At 45.0% G+C, this 14,102-nt stretch overlaps 1 protein-coding gene and 3 pseudogenes across 1 annotated transcript in view; 1 reads left to right on the top strand and 3 right to left on the bottom strand.

Moving 5' to 3' along the window:
* Positions 1-6,666, top strand: part of LOC119352673 (ABC transporter B family member 4-like) — a 10,265-nt gene extending 3,599 nt beyond the window's left edge. Inside the window, exons 2-12 of the mRNA XM_037619253.1 lie at positions 1,109-1,163; positions 1,554-1,729; positions 1,839-2,060; positions 2,152-2,391; positions 2,474-2,998; positions 3,078-3,351; positions 3,448-4,075; positions 4,170-4,398; positions 5,291-5,557; positions 5,670-5,933; positions 6,022-6,666. Coding sequence (XP_037475150.1) covers positions 1,109-1,163; positions 1,554-1,729; positions 1,839-2,060; positions 2,152-2,391; positions 2,474-2,998; positions 3,078-3,351; positions 3,448-4,075; positions 4,170-4,398; positions 5,291-5,557; positions 5,670-5,933; positions 6,022-6,666 — 3,525 coding nt within the window. The remainder of the gene's footprint in view (positions 1-1,108; positions 1,164-1,553; positions 1,730-1,838; positions 2,061-2,151; positions 2,392-2,473; positions 2,999-3,077; positions 3,352-3,447; positions 4,076-4,169; positions 4,399-5,290; positions 5,558-5,669; positions 5,934-6,021) is intronic.
* A 925-nt stretch (positions 6,667-7,591) lies between these two features.
* LOC119352603 lies at positions 7,592-11,091 on the bottom strand (annotated as a pseudogene).
* A 25-nt stretch (positions 11,092-11,116) lies between these two features.
* Positions 11,117-11,415, bottom strand: LOC119352561 (annotated as a pseudogene).
* A 1,609-nt stretch (positions 11,416-13,024) lies between these two features.
* Positions 13,025-14,102, bottom strand: part of LOC119352602 — a 4,006-nt pseudogene continuing 2,928 nt past the window's right edge.

Below are 14,102 nucleotides of genomic sequence, written 5' to 3'. Positions count from 1 at the left end.
GGGGGGGGCGAGGAGAGAGAGGGAGAACCGGTTAATATAGGCTACGAAACACCTTACATGTATGAACAAATGTAGGTAGATGTTCCTGTAAAAAACGTGTTACCCATAGAAGACATCAACCAAATATAGGAACAATATATAGCCCAATAGCAAATCGATACAAGCCATCACAATCGACCCTAAATTTCTAAGTAAAGTAGACAGATCAAGTCCATAGCTCCTAAGCTGCACACATGTGACACTTGAGGCTGAACTGTAATCGTCACCTCAACCATTTCTGCCTCTTCCCTCTTCTCGCCACAACTAGACAGGGAGACATGTTTAAGGTAGAGTGATGTTCTTAGGATGTGGAGCAGCATATGCTTGAGAGGTTTTTGATAGTTTTTGGTGGTGGTATAGGGGGCTTGGAATGAGATGAGATATGTCATTTATAATTTGGATTTGGCGGTGAGGATGTTGTGGCGGTTCAAGCTTAAGTTAATGCTCTACATATTGAAGGCTCCTGATATGGCCTTTACTTATTGGATATGGAATGGTACTAGAAATGTTGTCTCCCCCTTTGAAGGTGTATCATTGATGTTGGTGATCTAGAGTTCACTTATTCGATCTAGAAACGGAAACGGGGTTGTCTTTCTTACACATGCCCCTACTCTTTAAGAGTTTTTATCCAGTGTTTGTTGGCAAGTTAGATCTGGAAATGTCCTTGTGTGTGCATCATCTCCGTTTTAATGCCACTCGTCAATCTAACCCAAATCACGTAGTACAAATAAAATCGACATGTTTTTTTCTCATACAACATTCTAGTGTTAAATAGCTTGCTATAGTGTCTCTACAATTCAATTATATATTTTTGGGACTCCAAAATGCTACATGACCTTTCGATGTTCCGCTATACTAGTGATTGCACTATACCTCCGAATTGCTCTACTATTTGACCTAGTTTATAGCTAGCAATAGCCCGACTATTCCATATAGGCAATTTATCACAAAATAATATGGTTATATTGAATTACACTTAAATGTAAATACTTTGAATGGTTATGTAGGATAGTGTAAGACAGTAAACACATTAATACATTTTCACCTTGTTGTCATTTCATTAATACAGGTGGTTTTGAACTTTGTCTACTTGGGTATCGGAGCAGCAGTCATATCCTTTCTTCGTGAGCACGATACTTTGTCGACGTATTCATATGTGTTTGCACGACCTACTAAGATACCAGGCAATTGTTGGACATGCTTGAGAAATGGTGTTTAATGCACAAAGTAGTGTTTTATATTTGCAAGTTATCGTCATGGCATGATTCCAAGTTATGTTCTTATAGTTCGTATTTGAATAGTATATAGAAAAACCCGGAATATAAGGTGAACGGTCTTAACATGTTTTGTATTTCAACAAGAAGAAGATAGATGAACAAACATGTTAAAACTCCATTAGTAATGATGGCTGAAAAAATGTATTCATGTAACACATCTACAACAAAATTGAACCACACGTATGCGATGCAATGATCATCACATCAAGGTAGGATAAGCCACCTTTTTGTGTGCAGAGGTGTCATGCTGGACAATTACTGGTGAAAGGCAGGCAGCACTCATTCGATCTCAATACCTCAAATCTGTCTTGAGACAGGATATTTCATTCTTTGACACAGAAATGACAACTAGGCAAGTAGTTTCAAAAATGTCTGGTGATACCGTGCTAGTTCAAGATGCTATTGGTGAGAAGGTAACGACTTTCTCCAAGTCAATTGAAGAGAAACAAGAAAAAAATATTCATCAAATTGCAACTCATATTAAAATTGACATAGATATATATGCATTGTAAAATTCCCCAGGTCGGCAAGTTCCAAAAACTCGTGGCTGCTTTCCTTGGTGGTTTCATTGTAGGTTTTGTGAAAGGATGGATTTTATCTCTTGTCATGTTGGCATGCGTACCTCCAGTTGTATTTGCTGCAGGAGTAGTGGCAAAAGTATTGTCAAAAATCTCTAGCAGAGGTCAAGCATCATACAGTAATGCGGGGAACATTGTCGAACAGACAATTGGATCCATAAAAACAGTAAGTTCAGTTCACAGAGCATTTAAACATTGGTTATTATAAATGACTTTCCGTGTACCCAGAAAGTTATCTTGTGGCTATATATGTCCAGGTTGTTTCTTTCAATGGAGAGAAGAAGGCCATCATATCATACAATAAACAAATACACAAAGCATACAAGACTGATGTTCAGGAAGGACTTACCAATGGCTTTGGCATGGCATCTGTTTTGTTCGTATTCTACTCTAGCTATGGTTTGGCCATATGGTACGGTGGAAAGTTGGTACTTGCAAAAGGATACACAGGAGGACAAGTCATCACTGTCTTATTGGCTATCATGACTGGGGCAATGTGAGTTTTTACTCCTACCCTGAAGTAGAATCCGTACCATAATGATCCTTGGCAGTGAAATTTGTCAATTGTTTATTGTAGGTTCTTTGGGTAATGCAGCCCCATGTATGACTGCCTTTATAGAAGGACAATCGGCAGCACATAGATTATTCACAACGATCAAAAGGAAACCAGAGATTGACCCTAACAACAATAGTGGTAAGCAGCTAGTAGATATGAGGGGTGATATTGAGCTGAAGGATGTCTATTTTAGCTACCCAACGAGGCGTGGGCAACTAATATTTGATGGATTCTCACTACATGTGCCTAGTGGCACTACAATGGCTATAGTTGGAGAGAGTGGGAGTGGCAAGTCAACTGTGATTAGTCTTGTAGAGAGATTCTACGATCCGCAAGCTGGTGAGGTTTTGATTGATGGGGTTAATATCAAAGATTTACAACTTGATTCGATAAGAAGGAAAATTTCTCTTGTTGGCCAAGAGCCCTGTCTCTTTATGACATCAATTAAAGATAACATAACATATGGAAAAGAAGATGCAACAATTGAGGAGATCAAGAGAGCCGCTAAGCTCGCCAACGCAGCAAATTTCATCGATAAGTTGCCCAATGTGCGTGAAACATTCACTATGTAATTCCAAGTTCTTGCATTTGAGTTGAGTGCTAATATTTACATTTATCTTGTACCAGGGTTATGAAACAATGGTTGGCCAGCGTGGTGCTCAACTTTCAGGAGGACAAAAGCAAAGGATTGCAATTGCTAGGGCAATCATTAAAAACCCCAAAATACTTTTGTTAGATGAGGCTACTAGCGCATTGGATGTGGAGTTGGAGAGGATAGTTCAGGAGGCATTGGATAGGATCATGCTGGACAGAACTACGCTTGTGGTTGCACATCGTCTAACTACTGTGAGAAATGTTGATTGCATATCAGTTATTCAACAAGGAAAGATAGTTGAACAAGGTCATGATCCCCATTTCCACCGTTCACTTCTTATCAATCACCTATTTGGCACATTTTAAACTAAGTTGTTCATATTTCTACATATATTCTACATAGGTTCCCATGATGAATTAATACTAAACTTAGATGGTGCATACTCTCAACTTATTCTTCTCCAAGAAAGTCATGTAGAGCAGAAAATAGACCATCGACTATCTACCCCAAGATCAAGTACAAGCCTATCATTGAAGCGGTCGATTAGTGCTTCACTAGGGAATGATACTGAGCTTTCTTTCACACTCCCCTTGGGGCTACCTAGCACAATTGATTTGCTTGGAGAATATGATACACATGGAAAGAATCAAAAAGAGAAGAATGATGGGGGAGAGGCAGGAAAGAAAGATCCTATGGTACGTCTAGCAATTCTTAACAAGCCAGAGGTACCTATTCTTATATTAGGATCCTTAGCTGCAGCAGTTCATGGAGTTGTTTTTCCAATGTTTGGTTTAGTGATTTCAAGTGCAATTAAATCTTTATATGAGCCACCAGATAAACTGAGAAGTGATACAAGTTTTTGGGGTATGATGTGCTTTGTTATGGGTATCATATCAGTAATCACAATACCAGCAGAGTTCTTATTATTTGGAATAGCCGGAGGCAAGCTTATAGAGCGCATCCGAGCTTTGTCATTTCAAAGCATTGTTCACCAAGAAGTTGCTTGGTTTGATGATCCTAGAAATTCCAGGTGTGTGCAGCTTTGATCTCTTGGATTCTCTTCCTACTATAGATTTCATGAACACTACTTTCAGGTACTATAACTGCCAAATTATATCTTACAGCGGAGCACTTGGTGCAAGACTATCAATTGACGCTTTGAACGTCCGGCGTTTAGTGGGCGATAACTTGTCATTAATTATTCAACTTAGCTCAACGCTTGTCACAGGAGTTGTCATTGCTATGATAGCCGACTGGAAGCTCGCTTTGATCACCATGTGTGTGATTCCACTTGTGGGTCTTGAAAGTTATGCCCACGTGAAGTTCTTGAATGGTTTTAGTCAAGATGCTAAGGTAATTAGCTAAATAAAATTGTTGGGTTGTTGCCAAGTAATATGATTTTTTGAATAATTCCTAAAAATTAAATGAACCCAATAGTTCCATAAATGTTGTTGCTTTGGACTTAGGCACAAAAATATAACTTTACCACTAATTTGCCCCATAATACATAGACAACGCCAAGGAAATTATACATTATGAAAGTATCTTCCGAGATTTATTTACGCATATGACTTAATAAAGTAAATCTAAATCTACTAGATGGCAGTGTACTAGACGTTATTGGTTGTCATTATTTCTAAAAACACACCTTTTGGGAAACTTTGGGGGGTAATAAAGTACAAAAAGTAAGTTTTCTACTATCAACCTGGAACCACTACCTCATTATTTGTGCTTTTTTCTACATGTTACATCAATTCAAGTTCAATGGCTCACCCTATTTCATATACCCCATATCCTATTGGGCACATATGAGTTCCATCTTGAGTAGTGTCACAATGAGTGTTCATGCTTGGCTTACATTCTCACACGGTGTCCTTGGCCCCATAGTTATGACCTATCATAGTACTTTTATTTCCCGTGCCGTGATCCATGCAGAAATTTGAAGAAGGTGGTGAACTTAGATTGTAATGAGGGGAGCTTCGTTGTATTTTGATTAGTTCTCCTACAATTGTTTGTGCAAGATTATTAGCAAGATGTGAAAGGGAAGCTGAATAGGTGGATGAACCATGATAGGCTCCATTTAAAAAATAGTGAAGATAGAAGATAAAGAAAAATATTCAATATGTTTATGAGTTCAGACATAGAAATCTTCTACTTCATCAAGCGTAGTAAGAATTGACACTTGCTTCATTTTTATTTCCTCAAAACTTTTGAAGTTAACGATTATAGATTGGTCATTCTCCAGATGATGTATGAAGATGCAAGTCAAGTGGCCACGGATGCAGTTAGTAGTATAAGGACAATAGCTTCCTTTTGTTCTGAGAAAAGAATTACAAGAATATATGATCATAAATGTGAAGCCTCAGTGAATCAAGGAGTCAAAACAGGAATAGTTGGTGGTATTGGATTTGGTTTCTCTTACTTGACATTGTACCTCACATACGGCCTTTGTTTCTATGTCGGGGGGCAATTCGTGCAACAAGGCAAATCAAATTTTGGTGAAGTTTTTAAGGTATGTAGATGCATTATTTCACCTGTAAAGTTACTCACGAAGGATTATCTTCTCCATATTTTTCCATAGTTCTATCATGATGTCATTTCACTTAGTAAGTCATACTTTGCAGGTTTTCTTTGCACTGGTCTTAGCAACTATGGGAGTATCTGAAACAAGTGCAATGGCCTCTGATTCAAAAAAAGCAAAGGATTCAGCTATCTCTATATTTACTTTGCTAGACCGAATATCCAAAATTGATTCAAGCAGCAATCAGGGTTTGACATTAGATGAGGTCAAGGGCAACATTGATTTCCAACATGTCAGCTTCAAGTACCCAACTCGCCTAGATATTCGAATCTTCCATGACTTTACCTTGCACATACCCTCTGGAAAGGTTAGCCTACTTCTCATATAATAATTGCATTGTCATATCTTGTACAACCATGCACTTAGGAGCTTGCTTTCGATATGCTCTTATATAGATTGTTGCACTTGTTGGAGAGAGTGGTAGCGGCAAGTCAACTGTAATCACACTATTGGAGAGATTCTACAATCCCGATTCAGGTACCATTCAATTGGATGGAGTGGAAATCAAGAGCTTAAACATCAATTGGTTTAGAGACCAAATTGGACTGGTGAGCCAAGAGCCTGTACTCTTCAATGACACAATACGTGCCAACATAGCCAATGGTAAGGACGGGGACGTCACCGAAGAGGAGCTCATTGCAGCTGCGAAAATATCCAATGCACATGAGTTCATATCAAGCCTTCCTCAAGGATATGGCACCTCCATTGGGGAGAGAGGGACACAACTATCTGGTGGCCAGAAGCAGCGGGTGGCTATTGCGAGGGCGATACTCAAAGATCCTAAGATACTACTACTCGACGAAGCAACTAGCGCCTTGGATGCAGAATCTGAGCGAATTGTGCAGAATGCCTTAGATCATGTGATGGTTGGCAGGACCACGATTGTCGTGGCACACTGCCTATCTACTATCAAAGGCGTCAATATCATTGCAGTTCTCAAAGATGGTGCAATAGTGGAGAAAGGAAGTCATGAGTCCTTGGTCAACATCAAAGATGGATTGTATGCTTCACTAGTTGAATTCCGTTCAGCATCACCGTAATACCTAGGATCAGTATCGGTTCCCATTTGTATACATGGGTTACATGTTGGTTGACCCCCTTTTTGATTGTTGACTTGTAATTGCGGTACATTAATTGCTTGGAACTTGAAAAGGAGCTCAAGAAGTAAATAGCCATTTGTTGTGTCTATGGCTATGTAATTTAAGAGTGTACATATTTGGAAAGAAAGATTATTTGTCAGGTTTTGATTCTCAAATGTACATTTCTCGTGTCAATGCATAAAGGTGTGTAGTTTTGTACTGTACATAGAGTATGTATATAATTATTAGAAGATCATCTTTTGACATGTCAAACATATCATGCATTGTATACAGATGATGTAGCTCCTTTTTTCGATGTTCTAGCTATCCACGTTTAGGTGCTAATCCGTACATATGTATTTCCATTGCGGCGATGAATGTCTATGTTGCTTACTTTTAGGTGCTTTGTGGCCACAAATGATATCATCATGTCTTTGCAGTGTTTTTTTTAAAGGATGTCTTTGTAGTGTCATCCTCGATGTACTCTATCTTTCTCGTTGGAAGAGCATACAGTTGTTGCTTTGTGTTCTGTCCATTCTCTGAATGTTCATTGCCTCATATGCAGAATTAGGATTCTTACGGTCGAATTAGCCATGCCCAGACATATACTTATGTTCTGGTGTTGATATATAAATGGAATATGGTTCTTGTAAGATGGGGATTTGCACTTGTAAGCACTATCTATAGAGATTTATTCTTTTCTTGTTGTACATAGGACAAAATTAGAAGTGCAGGGTTCTTTTTCTGCTTGTATAATCTGCTCAATTTGACCATTACTTCACAATCATAAGTGTGCATCCTTTTGGGCTTATCAGATTGCCATAACGGTGGACTAATACAGATGTTTGCAGGTGATTGGCTTGACCTCCATTTTTGGCATTACACCTTATCGCTTCTCAGCCGAGCCGGCATGGTCTTCCGTCCATCCCTCTACCAGCTTGGTGAGCGTCACATCCATCTCCCCGCCCTCAGCCAGCGCCTCCTTGGCCCTTGTCATGGCAGCCAGCGTGCGCTCCCGGAGCACCCTCCCACCGTCGGACTCCATCAGCCACCTCACCTTCTTCTCCGCCCCGCCGGCCTCCACCAGCTCACTCTTGTACCCCTCCACCGCCGTGGCCAGCCCCAGCTCCTTCTCCAGGAACACCCGGTTCAGCCGCTGCTCCGAGTACAGCGGCCATGCCAGCATCGACACGCCTGCCATCACCACCTCCAGCATCGAGTTCCACCCAAAGCGCATCCCGAACCCGCCCACCGCGCCGTGCGCCAGCACGTCCCGCTACGGCGCCCATGTCTTCACCACCAGCCCTCTGTCCACCGTCCTGGCTATGAAGCCCTCCAGGAGGAGCGTGCCTAGGTCCGGCTCTGGCGGCTCCTCAAACTTCTTGGTCAGGTCCTCGTTCGGCAGGCTGCGAACCACCCATAGAAATCTCAGGTCGCTCACCTCCAGGCCGACGCCGATCTCCCTGATATGCGCCGTGCTAAACATGCCCAGGCTGCCAAAGCAGAGGAACACCACGCTGCCCTCTGGCTGTGCGTCAAGCCATGCCAGGCACTCGCCGCCGCGCTTCACGCCCACCTCTGCCGACTTTAACAGTGGCCCGATGCAGTGCACCGGTGGCGTCGGCAGGCCGGGCGGCGTGCACAGCCCGGCGCCGATCGCCTCAACGGCGCGCGGCTCCAATGAGCGAAACGTGTTGATGATGATGCCCCGGGAGCGGCAGAGGTCGGGCAAAAAATTTCGGTGTTGCTCTGCTCCTTTTCTAATAGCATCTCCAACAGGCGCGCCAAACTAGCGCCGCACCGCAAAATCCCCCATTTTAGCGCGCGAGCAACCGGAATAGTTGCTCCAGCGGGCGCGCGAAAACCGCGCGCGCGGCATACCTAGTCCATCGTGCGGGCCGAAACGCAATCGCGCCGCTTATTTGCTGCGCCCGCTCCCGCGCGCTGGACTCTAGCGTGCTCGCTCGCACCTCCCACCCCCCCCCCTCCAGCCGCGCCGCCGCCGCCGACCGCGCCACCCGGCGACCGTTCCGGCGCTTCCCCGGCCTATCCCCGCCCCGCGCGCGCTTTCTCCGGCCCCCCTCTAGTCCCGCCGCCCCGCGCGCGTGCTAGTCCTCCGACGAACAGCGCCCGCGCGCTCGCTGCCGCTCGGCGCCCGCAAGGTGTTCGACAAAACGCCTAGAAGGTATGTATTGCTCAAAAGCCATGAATTTCGTGCATGTTGATTGTAGTTTTGTATTTATAGCATAGTGTTCAACATTGTAGATGAGTTCGTCGTATGATTCTTCCGAAGAAGAATTTGATATGGAAGAGGAGGAGGAGGATCTTGCAATGATCCTAGCTATGCATATTAATAAAAAAACCAAAGCACGGTGGTTCGGTTATGGGTCGTCAAAATTTTTGGAGGGATAGGATCGATGCCCACAATAGATTGATCAGGCATTATTTTGCGGAGAATCCCACATACCCCGAGTCGTATTTTCGTCGCCGGTTTAGGATGAGCACCGAGTTGTTCAGGAGCATTGCAGAGAAACTAGTGAGTCATGACCGCTTTTTCAGCAAAGGAGGAATGCCGCCGGAGAGCTCGGGCATAGCACCTTTCAGAAGGTGACAGCCGCTTTGCGTATGTTGGCATACGGTATACCGGCTGATCTAGTTGATGATCACTTGGCTATGGGTGAGAGCCAAGCCATCATGTGTGTCAAGCGCTTCGCAGCCGGAATTGTGCAAGTGTTTGGCGAGGAGTATTTGAGATCTCCCAACGCTGAAGACGTCACAAGGCTTTTAGCGATGAACAAAGCTCGCGGTTTTCCTGGCATGCTTGGCTCAATAGATTGCATGCATTGGACTTGGAAGAATTGTCCAAAGGCATGGCATGGGCAATTCCCCGGCCAAAAAAAAGGTTCCACTATAATCCTTGAAGCGGTGGCCGATCAAGAGACTTGGATTTGGCATGCATTCTTTGGAATGCCTGGATCTTTGAATGACATCAATGTTGTCAACCGGTCACCACTGATGAGTAAGATTGCAAATGGGGAGTTGCCACCGGTGCAGTTTGTAGCAAATGGTCGTACATACAACTATGGCTATTATCTAGCGGATGGCATCTATCCAAAGTGGCAAACCTTTGTCAAGCCGTTAAAAAAGCCAGAAGGTAAGAAAAATCTTGATTTCCATAATGCTCAGGCGGCGGCTAGAAAAGATGTGGAGAGAGCTTTTGGGATTTTACAAGCCCAATTTGCTATTGTGAGAGGACCGGCTAGATTTTGGGATCCGAAGATGCTTTGGTACATAATGCATGCTTGTGTGATCATGCACAATATGATCATCGAGAATGAGCGTGGCCAAGATGTAGACTACTCTCAGTATGAGCTCTTGGGACATCCCGTGCGAGTGCGACGGAGGGCTGAAAAGGGTGGCCCGTTTTGTTGCCTCCTATCATACCATTCGACGTCCCGCAGCGCATAATGATCTTCATAAGGATCTCATTGAGGAGTGGTGGGCATGGAATGAACGACAAAGAGCATCATGATTTGTGCGTTCGCTATTGTATTGTTGAACTATTTGTTGTGTTTAATTGTACTATTTGTTGTATTGAACGATAAAAATTGTTTGTTTGAGTTGTAATAAACGAAATTGAACTCTTTATTTTTGTTTGTTTCGATCTTTTTGCTTCTGTTTTCGAATGCATATATTGTTTGTGCGAGTTGCGCGCGCTGCATTTTGGCGCGCGCTGCATTTTAGTACGGCTGCTGGAGCCAGCGCTGCGCGCCGCGCCAAACCAGACGATGCGCACGCGACATATCTATTTTTTGCGCGCGGCGCGACCGGCGCCTGTTGGAGATGCTCTAAGTCTATAGGCTGCAGATTTTGCATTTAGTGTTAGCTATTGTGATGCATCAAAGTCCAAGCGAACATGTTTTTAGAGGGAGGGAAAGTTAAGTTAGGGATAAATAGCATCAGGGATTGGGTTAGGAGATGGAGACCAACACAATCCCTGCAGAAATTAGTTCTATGTGGAGAAATGGGAGATGCATGTGCTACTCATATAGTGGCTATGGTGATTTATGCAGCAGCAGCTGATCGAGCAGCAGAGTCGTGTATTTCCTTCTACCACATATGCTATTTCGCTATAAAAGTACATGACTTTTTGTGTGTAGCTCACACCAAAATGTATTTTGTCATGCATATACAAATCCAAGTACATGTGTATTTTTCGGACTTTTCTAATAATTAAGTATCTCATTTTCAACTTGTTTACAAGCTTTGTTCATGTGTACTTTCTTCTTTGTTTCATAATCATAAGCGTGCATCCTTTCGGGCTTATCAGATTGCCATAACAGTGGATTAATACAGATGTTTGCAGGTGATTGGCTTGACCTCCATTATTGGCGTTACACCTTATGGCTTCTCAGCCGAGCCGACATGGTCTCCCGTCCAGCCCTCCACTAGCTTGGTGAGCGTCCGTCCGACCAACGCCTCCTTGGCCCTTCGCATGGCCGCCAGCATGCGCTCCCGGAGCACGCTCCGGCCGTCGGACTCCATCAGCCACCGCACCTTCTTCTCCACCTCGCCGGCATCCACCACCTCCCCCTCGTGGTCGTACCCCTCCAACGCTGTGGCCAGCCACAGCTCCTTCTCCGGGAACACCCGGTTCTTCCGCTGCTCCGGGTACAGTGGCCACACCAGCATCGGCACGCCCGCAATCATCGCCTCCAGCACCGAGTTCCACCCGCGGTGCATCACAAACCTGCCCACCGAGGCCCACCTCACTAAAATTCAGGGGGAGGAGATTTAGTTTAGAAGGTGACATAAAGCGTTCGTAAAACGTTGATAGGTGCAGTATTATTGGAGTCGTGCATTTCTACCACATGTACTATTCACTATAAAAGTCGGAGTACATGATTTTTTGTGTGTAGCTCATGCCAAAATGTATGTCATCATGCAAATTTACGGTAATGCAATATACATACCCATGTACATGTGTGTGTGTTTCGGACTTTTCTGAAACTTAACTATCTCGTTTTCATTTACAAATAACTTTGTTCAAGTGTACTTTCTTCTCTGTTCATGCTCCTCCCGTCTCGATGAATAAGTCGTTCGCGTAGTTCTAGATCGACGATTTAACTATCTAAATATGTACTATATGTGACAAAAATATATATATTTAAAAACTACATACGTGTAGAAATCTAGTGATATACTTTTCATGACATACAACACATATTTAATTCTTCAAATCGATGACTTAGAATTACGCAAATGACTTATTCACCTAGACGGAGCCAGTACATCACAATCATAAGTGTACATCCTTTCGGGCTTATCGGATTGACATAACAGTGGACTAATACAGATGTTTGCAGGTGATTGGCTAGACCTCCATTATTGCCGTTACACCTTATCGCTTCTCAGTCGAGACGGCATGGTCTCCCATCCATCCCTCCACTAGCTTGGTCAGAGTCATGTCCGAGTCCCCGCCCTCGGCCAGAGCCTCCTTGGCTCTTCGCATGGCCGCCAGCGTGCGCTCCTGGAGAACCCTCCCACCGTCGGACTCCATCAGCCACCTCATCTTTTTTCCACCTCATCGGCCTCCACCAGCTCACTCTCGTACATTTCTCGTGTCAATGCATAAAGGTGTGTAGTTTTGTACTGTACATAGAGTATGTATATAATTATTAGAAGATCATCTTTTGACATGTCAAACATATCATGCATTGTATACAGATGATGTAGCTCCTTTTTTCGATGTTCTAGCTATCCACGTTTAGGTGCTAATCCGTACATACGTATTTCCATTGCGGCGATGAATGTCTATGTTGCTTACTTTTAGGTGCTTTGTGGCCACAAATGATATCATCATGTCTTTGCAGTGTTTTTTTTAAAGGATGTCTTTGTAGTGTCATCCTCGATGTACTCTATCTTTCTCGTTGGAAGAGCATACAGTTGTTGCTTTGTGTTCTGTCCATTCTCTGAATGTTCATTGCCTCATATGCAGAATTAGGATTCTTACGGTCGAATTAGCCATGCCCAGACATATACTTATGTTCTGGTGTTGATATATAAATGGAATATGGTTCTTGTAAGATGGGGATTTGCACTTGTAAGCACTATCTATAGAGATTTATTCTTTTCTTGTTGTATATAGGACAAAATTAGAAGTGCAGGGTTCTTTTTCTGCTTGTATAATCTGCTCAATTTGACCATTACTTCACAATCATAAGTGTGCATCCTTTTGGGCTTATCAGATTGCCATAACGGTGGACTAATACAGATGTTTGCAGGTGATTGGCTTGACCTCCATTTTTGGCATTACACCTTATCGCTTCTCAGCCGAGCCGGCATGGTCTTCCGTCCATCCCTCTACCAGCTTGGTGAGCGTCACATCCATCTCCCCGCCCTCAGCCAGCGCCTCCTTGGCCCTTGTCATGGCAGCCAGCGTGCGCTCCCGGAGCACCCTCCCACCGTCGGACTCCATCAGCCACCTCACCTTCTTCTCCGCCCCGGCGGCCTCCACCAGCTCACTCTCGTACCCCTCCACCGCCGTGGCCAGCCCCAGCTCCTTCTCCAGGAACACCCGATTCAGCCGCTGCTCCGAGTACAGCGGCCATGCCAGCATCGACATGCCTGCCATCACCACCTCCAGCATCGAGTTCCACCCAAAGCGCATCCCGAACCCGCCCACCGCGACGTGCGCCAGCACGTCCCGCTACGGCGCCCATGTCTTCACCACCAGCCCTCTGTCCGCCGTCCTGGCTATGAAGCCCTCCAGGAGGAGCGTGCCTAGGTCCGGCTCTGGCGGCTCCTCAAACTTCTTGGTCAGGTCCTTGTTCGGCAGGCTGCGAACCACCCATAGAAATCTCAGGTCGCTCACCTCCAGGCCGACGCCGATCTCCCTGATATGCGCCGTGCTAAACACGCCCAGGCTGCCAAAGCAGAGGAACACCACGCTGCCCTCTGGCTGTGCGTCAAGCCATGCCAGGCACTCGCCGCTGCGCTTCACGCCCACCTCTGCCGACTTTAACAGCGGCCCGATGCAGTGCACCGGTGGCGTCGGCAGGCCGGGCGGCGTGCACAGCCCGGCGCCGATCGCCTCAACGGCGCGCGGCTCCAATGAGCGGAACGTGTTGATGATGATGCCCCGGGAGCGGCAGAGGTCGGGCAAAAATTTTCGGTGTTGCTCTGCTCCTTTTCTAATAGCATCTCCAACAGGCGCGCCAAACTAGCGCCGCACCGCAAAATCCCCCATTTTAGCGCGCGAGCAACCGGAATAGTTGCTCCAACGGGCGCACGAAAACCGCGCGCGCGGCATACCTAGTCCAGCGTGCGGGCCGAAACACAATCGCGCCGCTTATTTGCTGCGCCCGCTCCCGCGCGCTGGACTCTAGCGTGCTCGC

This window comes from Triticum dicoccoides, chromosome 2A (genome assembly GCF_002162155.2).
Source record: "Triticum dicoccoides isolate Atlit2015 ecotype Zavitan chromosome 2A, WEW_v2.0, whole genome shotgun sequence".
NCBI classification, from domain to species: domain Eukaryota; kingdom Viridiplantae; phylum Streptophyta; class Magnoliopsida; order Poales; family Poaceae; genus Triticum; species Triticum dicoccoides.
The sequence above is the reverse complement of the archived record's forward strand: the minus strand, read 5'-3'. Positions and strand labels throughout refer to the sequence as shown.